We start from the raw sequence: 12,309 nt of genomic DNA, 5'->3' as shown, positions 1-12,309 counted from the left end.
AGTTTTAAAATTACAAAATAAACAACCATTATATAAAATACTTTTTAGTTCATTCTGAATTAACATAAACATTCTTATACTTTACTTTCTCTTACATAACAAATTAAAAACTCTTCACTTTTTAAGTTTCGATTTGAAAGAAATATTTTTTAAAAGTTCTTTAAATAATTATATTCTTGTAAAAGACAAAAAAAATAGATAAAAGTTTCATCTTTCTCTTATATGTTTTACTTTGCTTTGATTTTTGTTTACTTACATGCATTTGAAATTCTTTGTTTTTTCTTCTTCATCTATTATTTTTTCAAGTTCGGTGTGACAAATGGAGAAATCATCACCTCTTCTCTCTGAAACCAAGTCAACCGATGATGAATCAACTTTGAGTCTTGACCCGATCTCACAATTTTCTCCCCTGGATGACATGATTGAACAAAGTTTGGGAGGTTTTGGATGCAGCCAGTTGATACAAGTTCTTCTTGTATCACTTCTATTAATCTTTGATGCTCAACAAACATTCCTTAGCGTCTACACAGATGCTGAGCCAACATGGCATTGCACAAATAGTTCCACCTGTAACTCAAGCTCCAATATCTGTAATCTCTCCAAGAGCTCATGGGCTTGGGATGGCCCTTCTCACAAGACAATCATATCAGCATGGAGCCTGGAATGTGCTTCTTCAATTCTCATTGGCTTGCCTTCTTCGTGCTTCTTAGTGGGTTGCCTGTTGGGTGGATTTGTTCTCTCTACACATGGTGACTCATCTCTTGGTCGTAAGAAACTGCTTCTCCTTTCATGTTTTGCTATGTCTATTACTGCTTTTACAACCATTTTCTCCACCGATATTTGGATATACTCAAGTTTCAGATTTGTGTGCGGGTTTTTTCGAGCTTCAATAGTCACAACAACTCTTGTTTTGTTAATGGAGAAGGTGGGAAAAAGATGGCGAGGCCAAGCAGGAATTATTGGATTTTTCAGTTTTTCTCTTGGAACATTGACGTTGCCAGCTCTTGCTTACATAAATAGAAATTCTTCTTGGAAAACCCTTTATGTTTGGACTTCAGTTCCGGGAATCTTGTACTGCATAGCAGTCTTTCCTTTTCTTAGTGAATCGCCAAGATGGCTTCTCATCCATGGATATAAGGCTGAAGCTTTGGCAGTACTAAGAAAACTTGCTTCATCATCATCGTCAGTTAATTTTGATAGCTTAAACCTGAGTTTGTCCAATATCCCACTTCAAGAAGAAGTACAGAAGTTCCATCTTTATTCATTCATGAAGGAGATGTTCAATAGAAAATGGGCTTTACGGAGGTTATTGTTGGCTATGGGTGCTGCTTTTGGCATAGGATTGGCTTACTATGGCCTGCTGTTAGGCGTTGGAAATTTAGATTCAAATATATACTGAGTCTTACTTTCAATGCGTTGTTAGAAATACCTGCATATTTTCTATCCTTTTTTGTTATTGAAAAATGGAAAAGGACAAGTTCAATGCTAGCATTTTGTATAGTAAGTGGGATATGCAGCATAATTTGTGGCATAATTGGCAATGGACAGAAGGTCTTACAATTTGGTCCGGAGCTTGCTTCATTCTTTACCGTCTGTGTAGCTTTCAATGTGTTACTGATTTATGTCACTGAGCTGTTTCCCACGTCCGTAAGAAACTCTTCTGCATCAATGGTGAGACAGGCAGTCAGTTTTGGTGCTGCTTTTAGTCCAATGCTAATTTCAGCTGGGAGGCAAAATGGGTTGGTCTCGTTTGGAGCGTTTGGGTTATTTGTACTGTGTAGTGGTGGATTCCTGGCTTGCTTGCCTGAGACAAAAGGTGTGCCTCTTTGTGAAACCTTGGATGAACAAGAACGTTTAGATGGCAACTCTATCCATGTAACCTGATCATTGAAGGGAGTGAAATCATATCTTAAATTTTAGTCAGCGGCCGTTGAATTTGTGACCAAGGGCTGCTGGAACTCAGCTTGTTCGAATTGTTAAACAAAAGAAGAAGGATCGCCAGCAAGGTGAGCTCCGATGTAGTGACGTTGGCCAAACGAGCAGGTTTGAGCCAAGCAAAACAACGATACAAGCTCGAGCAAGCTTGTCATGGACTTGTTTTCTTGCTCTGCATTATTTTCCCTGTAATCAAAGCATTCATTAGTTTTGTCAATATAAGTAAATGCTTGAAGAAAAGAGAGAGAAAAAAGTAAGAAATTGTAAAAATAGCAATTATATATATCTTTGAAAATTAAAAATCATTAGACAGAAGGTAGCTGTATTTGTATATATCTTTAGTTTTGTTAATGAATCTACTAAATGACTATTCATAAATGGACATGAAGCTGAGGCCCTGGCGGTAACTTGCATCAACATGCCTTTTGGAGAAGCACAGAAGTTTATTAAGTTGCAGTTAAAGAGAAAATGGGCTTTACAAAGGATATTGATGGTTATGGTTCCTGCAGTGCTGCTTTCGGCATAGAACTGGATTACCATAGGCTTTAGTTAGAAATCTGAAACTCATAAACCAATGGGCCTCAAAATATATTTAACTCCTCAGTTCAGCCCTTTTAAAGCCAATCATTCTCTTTACGAATAATAGAATGAAGCTCATAAGTTATTGATTTTCTTGAAAAACTAATATTAAATGTTATATGCCCTCAATCATGTTCTTAAACATATATGCTACCAGTTTCCAGGACCCTTTCCTCGATAACATTCTTGAGATTGAAAAACTTAAAGCTATATAAACTTTATACTGATTGAAATCTCATACCTTATATTTGAGATGAGATTACAGTATTAAATTTTAATATTATAAAAAGACTTAATTAATAACATCTTAGTAAGTTTATAAACAATGGAAAGGCCAAGAAAAGCTGACATAATAGTTAGTGTATAGGCATCGGTCAATGTTAATTTTGAATTTATTAGTCAATTAATTTCCACTATTTAGCATTAAAATAAGGATTAGTATGAAGTTAATTTTTGAAGTGTAAACTTGATTATCCTCTTCAATACTTCATTGACTGGTATCTCATAATTATCCTCAAATTAACTTGAATTTTTTAATCTTATTTTCTCTAACTAGCCCATATATATTTTCTTCTTCAAGCTTTAAATATATATATCACATCCATTACATCACTTGTAGATTATTTGCATCAAGAAATTGAAATTAATTCAGCTTAATTAAGATGATTAAGAGAGCAAGAAGCTTTAATGGCATATTTAGTCTTTTTGCTTGAGAAACTGTCTGATCTATTGTACAAGAAAACATTCAATTGGATAATTTAGAGGCTATAATAAATAATACATACGAGTCTCTTAATGAAAATTTGATAGCTCTTCAATATAGAATTTAGTTAATATGAGCGTAAATTACAAGTGAGGAATCAATGGGAACATCGCCTTCATGAAGAAGTCCATCATGTGTATAACATCAATGGGCAGTCTGATGATGTGAGAGATAAACGATCACCATGGACAATAATAGGATTGTAATTAATATTTAATTATAGTGTTAAGAGAGAATTAGAGGAGATAATTAACAGAAGATTAGGAATTGGTCCACTCTACCTATTACCCTAAAATGGGTTTATCAAGAATATATATATAATTAAAACATAGATACGATAAACAAGTAACCGTATGAATTGAATGATTGGTACATCTATCGCATGTCTTCGATTGCCAAGGCAACTATTAATAGCTTCTTCAACACAGGTAATTAGCCAGTAGATATAAATTAATTAATTAATAATTAAAATTAAGCTGTTCATGCATAGAAATGACTTTGATAATATAACCCAAAGTTAAATTTATGTTAAAATATTGAATCGTAAACTTGGAATCATGAATGGTTTGTTGAAAAAGCTTCTCCTTTATTTGTTTATTTGTCAATTCCTTTTGGGCAACAAATTTCTTTGCCCTAATGAATGGAGAATCCCTTGGAAGCTTGTGATGTAAATCATGGCTATTAAGACAGTTAAATCATTATTAATGTGTTTTAATCATAGAGATTAAATAATTAACCTGTCGTAAATTTAAATATCGGTGCATTGTTATTGTCTTTGTTTTACAATGAAAGCTTCATGTTTTTGTGAGCTTAATTATTCTTTTCCTTGGAAATTCAATTCAGCATTCATAAATATGTAACATATAGAGAGAGAGAGAGAGAGAAAGAGGGATTTGGCATAAGGAAACAATCTAACATATTGAATTACACACATGAATCGAAGAGATCAAATAGTTTAAGGGTGATTAGGAAGAAATTAATCAATATTGACTTTCCTTAAATCATAATCATCACCCTTCCCTGTATTCTAATTGAAAATGCTAATGCAGTCATTTGCTCTACATACTATAAACATCTTATTTTTCTCCATTTTCGTCACTCTACTTTATTATTAAATTAAAAGTAAATTATTATTTTTTTAACCCAATATTTGGGATACCACCTTTTCCTACTACCAAATTCATAAATTACAAATATCTATCCAAACATACTTTTTTTTTTTAAATTTACAACAACACAGAAAACCAAATCATATCTTTTTAAATTTAATAAGAATCACACCTAAAAATGTGTGATCTAATTTGGAATTGCATCTTTTCAATGCGATTTTTTAACACAATTATAAGTGAATTGCATTTCTTTGATATGATTTTAGTGATTACGAGTGTTGAGTCGTACCTTAACTATTGTAATCTAACTAATTGATATCTTTTTAGTATAATTTGAATGTCAAGTTTAATCAAATTATCAATCATCGTAATTAAGAGTAATTTGATAATTTAAAAAAAAGTAAAATAATTATGAATAATATAATTATTTATTTTTTGATACTGTGTAAAGAATTTCTATAAAATTTACAATAATTGAGAGTTGGTTTTGCTAAATTTTGGGCGAGAGATACTAATTTACGAATCAACAACCATGACATTGATTATTGACAACTCAAAACTCGTGTTATTGTAATTAGTTGATACTTGATATTCCTCTAGAATCTCAACATGTTTAATAAATTTAAGGGATAACTTCGTTATATATTTTAATTCCCTTGATAACTTGATGTAACTTTACTGGTTTTCATCAAAACAAAATCTACGATGTTTGTAATATTGATGTATAAAATTAATGTCCACCAAAGCACTCAATGAGACCTTGGGGTCCTCCTCACTATGAGTGAACCTGAAGTTATATTTCCAGCACATTTCTGAAATGGAATATATAGCCTTCTGTCACCAATTCATATGGGTCCTCCATGAATTTTCTTGTTCCTTTGGTGCCTAGAAAATTTTATGTTATTGGATCTTTTTACAAGTTAAAATTTGTACTATTAATTGAACTATAGCTTGTTTTTGTGTTGGAAAAATAATAGTTCAAAATCCACATATAATTAGACACAAATTTGATTAGACTGAACCTAAATAAAATTTTGGTATAAAATTAGTTATAGATCAATAAGTTGAAATTGAAATTTGGTTACTTATGAAAATGAATTTAATCTTTCAACCCACAAGACTTATTTGATCCAAGTTTTAAATTTAAATTTGAATAGTCTTACAAATAACATCACCTTGTTGGTTTATATATATAATCAAGTGAAGTACATAAGAAAAATAAGACAGGCTGGTTTTAAGTAACCCCTCTCACACTCAAATTTGACAAAACTTTTTTCATTTATTTAAAATTATAATATATTTGTGGAGTGGGACCTTTGAGTCACCGTAAAAGGATTCTTGCTTCTAATGATAAATGGTTTTGACAGATAGCCCAAAATTACTAATAAACAAAACATCTAATCACACTGCAATTGGCTATCATCATGTTAAATGTGTTGCCACATGGCCTGTATTTCTCAGATTTCCATGCATTTTTCAGTCACCTGACTCTCCTCTTTCATTTCTTGATGCTTTAATTCGATACCCTTTTAACATTTCACTTCACATATTTATTTGAATGATTACACACCTCATTAGGTATAGCTAGAGCTTTCAGTGATTAAAATAGTGAAAGCAGTCAGTTTGAAGAATGATGTAAAGTTACATATATAGTTTGTTTTACATTGATAAGCTGAGTTTGGGTATATTGTTGGAGATTAGAGAGAGGAGGAGGAGGCAGCAGTGAAATTAAACTAGTGAGAATATGGGTCACAGGTGCTGCAGTAAACAGAAAGTGAAGAAGGGATTGTGGTCTCCTGAAGAAGACGAGAAGCTCCTTAAACACATCACTACTCATGGCCATGGCAGCTGGAGTTCTGTTCCAAAACTGGCTGGTATGATATATAATAAACTTCTCTCTCTCTCTTTTCTCCTGAAATTATTATATATTGATGAATTTGCAGGTTTGCAAAGGTGTGGAAAGAGTTGCAGGTTGAGATGGATAAACTATCTGAGACCAGACCTGAGGAGAGGCTCCTTTACTGGGGAAGAAGAACAGATAATCATTGACTGCCACAGAATTTTAGGCAACAGGTAAACCCAATTCAAATTTTTACCAATAAAAAAGACTGTTTATATAATGTCAATTATGAATTAGGTTATTGTTTACTATTGCATGCTTTTGACAGATGGGCTCAGATTGCTAAGCATTTGCCAGGAAGAACTGACAATGAAGTCAAGAATTACTGGAATTCTTGCATTAAATTGATCTCACAAGGTTTAGACCCAAAGACTCACAATTTGATCCCTTCTCATCAAAGAGCTTCTAAAAAGCTTACATGCAACATCTCACAAGCCTTCTTCGATCAAGCCATTCCTGTTTTCACTATGAATAATGGACAAATGACACCAATTAATAATAATAAACACATGGAGAGTCCACCTCCAGTTCTCACATTACCTTCACCTTCACCTCCTCTTCAAAATGCTCACCAATATTCTCCATTAATGGCCTCAACAATTTTACCAACACCGACCTCTCAATATCAAATGCAAAACCCTAATTTTTGGACAGCAAATTGTGGTCAAAATTCCCATGACTCCATTACTACTACTGCTACTACTACTTTCCCTAGTGTCTCCTCCATTGAGAGTCGACCCATTTCTTCTTCCTCAACTTCTTCAGTGAACCCATCAGGGTTTGGTCTCCTAGATGAGAGTTATTCCATTTGGGGCACCGATACAATGGTTGAACCGTATAGAGTATCAAGCCTGGAAGGACTGAAACTTCAAGACAAGAAGTTAAAGAGAAGGAGAAAAGCAACTATAAAATCTATGAAGTAAATAAGGGTGTTCATCAGGATATGGATTGTTCATTTGACACCTCTAGTTTTGACCTTGAGTTTGTGGAATCCACACTCATGGCTGGTGCAATGTGTCGTGATCTAAGCTCAATCTCCATTGATGATTATGTATGGAACTTTTAATATAGTAATTTGTATGCAACTAAAATGACTATTAGTATATTTTTAATTGCTCAGGTTGTAATTTTTAATTTTGCTTCTGTGTGAACTTTGATTACTTATTTACATCTGAAAAATTTTCTTGCCGAAAAGATGATGATTTGGAAAGTGTTAGAATTGAAAGCTAATAAAAGGAAATTCTGGTGGTTGCTTTATGACGGGATAAATTGAGATGTATTGAAGGGGGACTCCAATTCCTCCGTATAACTAAATCAATTGACCATATTCATTGTTTAATACATACACATTAAGATTCAAGTTAACCATACATTAATTTAATTATCCAACATATTAAAATAATATCAACAATAATACTTCAAACACGATTACAAATTTTGACATGTTATTATATGATTAAATTATTTTTAATTATAGTTAAAATAATGTTTAATTATATAATGATATGTCAATATTTGTACTTATTTATATTCGTTATAATTTTACTATTTTTAAGTTTTATAAACTAAAATATGTCTTAATAGTTTAAAAACTTATAAACTATTTAAATAATATTATGTTATTACCCTTCAGAGATGGGAAACCCATACATTCCGACCGTTTTTTTATGTGTTTTATTAACATAAAATTTGTTATATTGCATATAGCGTTACTTAAATAAGAAAGAGTGTAAAAAATAAATATATATTGAGCCATTTAACACGGTTAAAATATGGATATAGTCTAAAAAATGAGTTGAAATTAATGTTGATACACATTATACGTTAACACGAAAACCGAATTTATCATAAACATGATATCAAAATCATTTACAAATTTTAAATTATCATAGACATGTATAGATTATGAATAAAATTCAGAAAATAGATTTTCTTTGATTTTAAAATTAAGAATGATGCATAAGTAATAAGAAATTATCTTAGGAAGAAAGAGATAGAGTCAAATGTTTTATTGACCCATCTAATACGGTTACTTTGAAGACATGGTCCAAACTAATTTAGACATTTTGAGAGATATTGACACATAAATATTATAAGCTAATACAAAGACAAATTAAGACTATTTTATAAATTTTAAAATATAACGCATTGAGTAATAGAGAATAACTATCTCATTTAGATAAAACAGGTATAAATTCTAAATATAACTTTTATACGTCATATTTGTATTTATTATTATTAATATATAAAATATTATAATTTTTTTATTTAAAAAAATAGGAGTCTGAAAGAACTTGCTGTTAAACCCATTAGCTTTGTCGCCCGGTAATGGGCTGGCCTAGTGAAGGCCTGAATTGTCTAAAGTGAAAACTCCGTTTCCCATTTTAGATGGTGCTTTCTTCAGCCGTAGTAGGTCCAGAACCTGCAGCGTGACATTTATAAATGTATTACAATAAAATTATGAATATTTATTTTAAGTATATAAATATATATTATTATGTGATTAAGTAATTTTAAATTAAATAAAATAATATTTAATTATATGATGATACATATAAGTGTGTACACAATTATATATCCAAAATAACATCCAATTATGCTAGCTCCTAACTCCTAACCCTCCAAATCATTATCACAAAACCACAATTATTCTCCTAATTTGTTCAAAAATAGATTTTATCAATGTTATATGTATCTAATTTTGAATATTTGAATTATGTGCTATCATATGATTGATTTTTATTTTATTTTTAATTTAAAATTATTTAATTATATGGTAATACATTATATTAATTATTAGTTTTATTGATAAACTAACATGTCATGATGCTTTTTATATAATTGTATGCCTTTACGGGGACTAATTAGTTTTTGGTGATGGTAATTTAACTAGTTATTATGTTTGCAATCATATAAATTGCCTTTTTTTCTTTTTAGTTACAGAAATTTTAATACCAATAATAAATATAAGAAAATACAAAGATGGTATACTTTTCATTGCTTTTTCAAGACTGACCCAGCAATTACACAAACATATAATAAAAAAATAACAATGAAATTAAAAAAAAGAAAAAAGAAAAATGGTGTACCTTTGCCCCATGGGTCTGTGATCATATAAGTTGTAGTACAATCTCATTCTCTTGACGCAAAAGCAAATTTTGGTAAACATACTTACCTTGTGGTTAGCAAAAATAATCCCCCATTTTAGGTTATTAATGCCCAACACCATATTGATTCTAACCTTAAATTTGTTTCGTCAATATATTCTAAGTATAAATTTAAGTAGCATACATATATGTTTATGTATGAGACATTAAGAAAAACAAGTATAAAAGCTATATCATTTAATTTGTTAGTAATGTGATGATTATTCATTCTTGCATGGGGAGGGCCATGGAATTGTCTTGAGAAGCACACAAATAGAAAATCTCTTCCAGTGTCCCATTCATGTAATCCCTACAATATTTATCGTGTATCAAGCTCTCTTCCAAATGCTCAAGCTTTGATGGCTTTGTCTCCGCTATGTTTATTTGTGGGAAGTCTTCTACTTCTAATGGTGGGTAAGGGCACGGATATTGAAGGTCTTCTGCATACATATTCGGCATTTGCATTTCCTGCATTCACAAAAAGAAATTTTGGCAGATTATTTTGACTGGGAAATGGAAAAGAAATGTGTCATTGGAGATAGTGACATTGAAGAGCTAGCTAGAGAGTGCGGAAAATGGAAAAGAAAAGAGAGTTTGAGTCAGTCAAAAGCAGTTATGGAAGATGGTGAAGAAAGACAAATATTTGAGCCGGTCTAAGAGATTTTTAGAAGCTATGGGAAGCTAGCTTTATATAGGTAAAAAACACCTTCACCGGTAACTTTTGTTGCTTTAAGATCAAAAGAAAATTCAAAGGGCTTGTATTGGGGGCCATTTCCAACACATGGGCATCAGCCAATCGATTTGTATTTTCTTTTGTGTGTGAATGCAATGAGGGTGATCGATGGTGTTTAAAGGAAGAAGGATTTAACTGTTGTTAAAATTTTGAGCGTCAAGGTCAAGCGCCCCTTGTTGATAAAGCAACGACAAAGCAAAATTTGCTGGAAATGTAGCCTTGGTAAAGGAGATAATAAAGACATAAATTACTGCGATATAAAAATGTTGAGGCCCCATTTTGAAGAAATGAAGTGACCTAATGCTGACTATCTCACCAATGGCTTTGAAAAAACCATCTTACGTCATGTTCAATTAACATAAGGGGTAGATTCCAATCGAACCAATTGAGACTTAAGTTTATGTTATTTGAATAAAGTAAACTTGAGTTATGTTCCACCTTCAATCGATGCTATTTACCTTATCACAACATTGTTATTTTTGTAATATTACTTATTAACTCAAATAAGCTCAAAATCAAATTGAACACGATAGATTCAAACCTCTTCTGTAATCCACCCCTAACTAACATTTATGAATTTAAATAGAAATAAGCATGAGTTTGGATATACCTGAATTAGATTGGAAGAGAAGTCGACGCCAAGTGAATACATATTAGCTGCACTGTTGGCTTCGTCAGAGACAAATGGAGCTTGTAAATCATCAGTTGTGCCGACAGTTTCAGTGGGAGTTCCTCTAGTGAAATCTGAAGAAGAAGTATCAGATGGCAATTTATTATTAGAGTAATTGAAATATTCATCTTCGGCTTCTCTTCCGTGGGAACTTTCAATCCCACTTGTGTCATCTCCTAACATTTGCTCATCAGAGACCCCTGCCATTGTTTCCTTCTGCAATTCATTATTATTTCCTTGTTCTGTTGTTTTAGAAACTTGTATTGATTTCTTGAACACGCGACATAATGCATAAGAATCCTGTAGCAAAACAAGATTACTCTGATTAAGTGTGCACAATCACTCACAGATTGATGAGGCAAAAGAGTATCATACAAAGATCTAAAAGCAAGGTAAGAAAGATGGAAAAACAAAAAGAAACAAGAAACTGAATGAGAAAAAGAAGAAAAAATGAGAGTAAGTACACACTAAAGTCAAGAACAAAGAGTCTTTCATTATAATGGTGACAAGCTATTTCTCTTCTTTAGTAAAGAGAAAGATTAAAAAGAAAGAGATAGACAGATCATGCATGCTTGCAAAATTATTCTTTTAAAAGATGGAGATTTGCTCAACAGTGTTAAATAGAGAGAGAAAGAGATCAAATTCATATCAAGAACATACATCTAGTTAGAATTCTTACCTTTAAAGAAGAAGAAGCAGTGCCGCACAAGGATTCAAGTAAACGATATTCATGCATGACCCAATTAGTTCGAATGCCATGGGGAGCCCTACCTTTATAATAAACCAAAGTTTTCTTCATCCCAACTGACCGTTTGTGAGATTGCACCGTTCTGTCTTTTCCGGTGGCTTTCCAGTAACCGGTTCTTGTTGCCCGGTTAGTTCTTGACCCATTTGGATATTTCTTATCCCTAGGGCTAAAAAAATACCACTCCATATCTTTCCCAGGCAAATATGACTTGTCTGTTTGAGGATATATAAATCATCCATTATCAAGTATATGATATAAGAACATGTAAATTAGAATCATATATAATCAAGTAAATACCTGGTAAATCCCATGGTTCATGCTTGTAGAGATCAATCTCTGGGATAATTTCAAGCTCAATAGTGCGACCTGTAATTTTTCGATCAAGATAATAAGCAACAAGCTCTTCGTCTGTAGGATGGAACCTGAAACCAGGAGGGAGGCTCATGGGTGCCATTGAAACCAGCCAACAACAGATAGATATTACACAGAGAGGGAGAGCAAAAGAGAGAGAGGGAGAGAGGAGAGATAGATAAAGTGTAAACTAAATGTTGATGTAACAGGAACTGTACTAAACTGGCTTGTGCGATAATGAACTATATAAGCCACTATTGGGACCATACAAGAAATATTAACCTTTAAGATTTCAGTCTATCACATGGTTGCCATTTTATGCAAATCTTAAGAGAAAATTAACAAGGATAAAGAAAAGGGTGAGTTGTAATTAAG

General features: G+C 32.1%; 2 protein-coding genes and 1 pseudogene across 2 annotated transcripts; 2 read left to right on the top strand and 1 right to left on the bottom strand.

Annotated features, from left to right (window-relative positions):
• Positions 1 to 319: 319 nt before the first annotated feature.
• LOC123225611 lies at positions 320 to 1,884 on the top strand (annotated as a pseudogene).
• Positions 1,885 to 6,130: 4,246 nt separating this feature from the next.
• Positions 6,131 to 7,209, top strand: LOC123225609 (MYB-like transcription factor 4). The gene is made up of 3 exons (XM_044649704.1): positions 6,131 to 6,260; positions 6,330 to 6,459; positions 6,555 to 7,209. The coding sequence occupies exons 1-3, from the start codon at positions 6,131 to 6,133 to the stop codon at positions 7,207 to 7,209; spliced, it is 915 nt and encodes a 304-aa protein (XP_044505639.1).
• Positions 7,210 to 9,523: 2,314 nt separating this feature from the next.
• On the bottom strand, positions 9,524 to 12,142 carry LOC123226525 (NAC domain-containing protein 71-like). The gene is made up of 4 exons (XM_044651050.1): positions 11,881 to 12,142; positions 11,515 to 11,795; positions 10,776 to 11,135; positions 9,524 to 9,900 (listed from the first exon to the last, which is right to left on the bottom strand). The coding sequence occupies exons 1-4, from the start codon at positions 12,035 to 12,037 to the stop codon at positions 9,658 to 9,660; spliced, it is 1,041 nt and encodes a 346-aa protein (XP_044506985.1). The 5' UTR covers positions 12,038 to 12,142; the 3' UTR covers positions 9,524 to 9,657.
• Positions 12,143 to 12,309: the final 167 nt, after the last annotated feature.

The sequence above is a fragment of the Mangifera indica genome, chromosome 9 (genome assembly GCF_011075055.1).
Source record: "Mangifera indica cultivar Alphonso chromosome 9, CATAS_Mindica_2.1, whole genome shotgun sequence".
Taxonomy (NCBI): Eukaryota; Viridiplantae; Streptophyta; class Magnoliopsida; order Sapindales; family Anacardiaceae; genus Mangifera; species Mangifera indica.
The sequence above is the reverse complement of the archived record's forward strand: the minus strand, read 5'-3'. Positions and strand labels throughout refer to the sequence as shown.

What these genes read in the sequence shown, in the direction of transcription:
- LOC123226525 (XM_044651050.1), bottom strand. Translation starts at nt 12,037, where the DNA reads ATGGCACCCATGAGCCTCCCTCCTGGTTTCAGGTTCCATCCTACAGAC. An exon ending in CTGCTTCTTCTTCTTTAAAG is followed by an intron (nt 11,136 to 11,514) that starts GTAAGAATTCTA and finishes GTTTTGCTACAG; the next exon opens with GATTCTTATGCATTATGTCG. An exon ending in TCTCTTCCAATCTAATTCAG is followed by an intron (nt 9,901 to 10,775) that starts GTATATCCAAAC and finishes TTGTGAATGCAG; the next exon opens with GAAATGCAAATGCCGAATAT.
- LOC123225609 (XM_044649704.1), top strand. Translation starts at nt 6,131, where the DNA reads ATGGGTCACAGGTGCTGCAGTAAACAGAAAGTGAAGAAGGGATTGTGG. An exon ending in TTCTGTTCCAAAACTGGCTG is followed by an intron (nt 6,261 to 6,329) that starts GTATGATATATA and finishes ATGAATTTGCAG; the next exon opens with GTTTGCAAAGGTGTGGAAAG. An exon ending in CACAGAATTTTAGGCAACAG is followed by an intron (nt 6,460 to 6,554) that starts GTAAACCCAATT and finishes TGCTTTTGACAG; the next exon opens with ATGGGCTCAGATTGCTAAGC.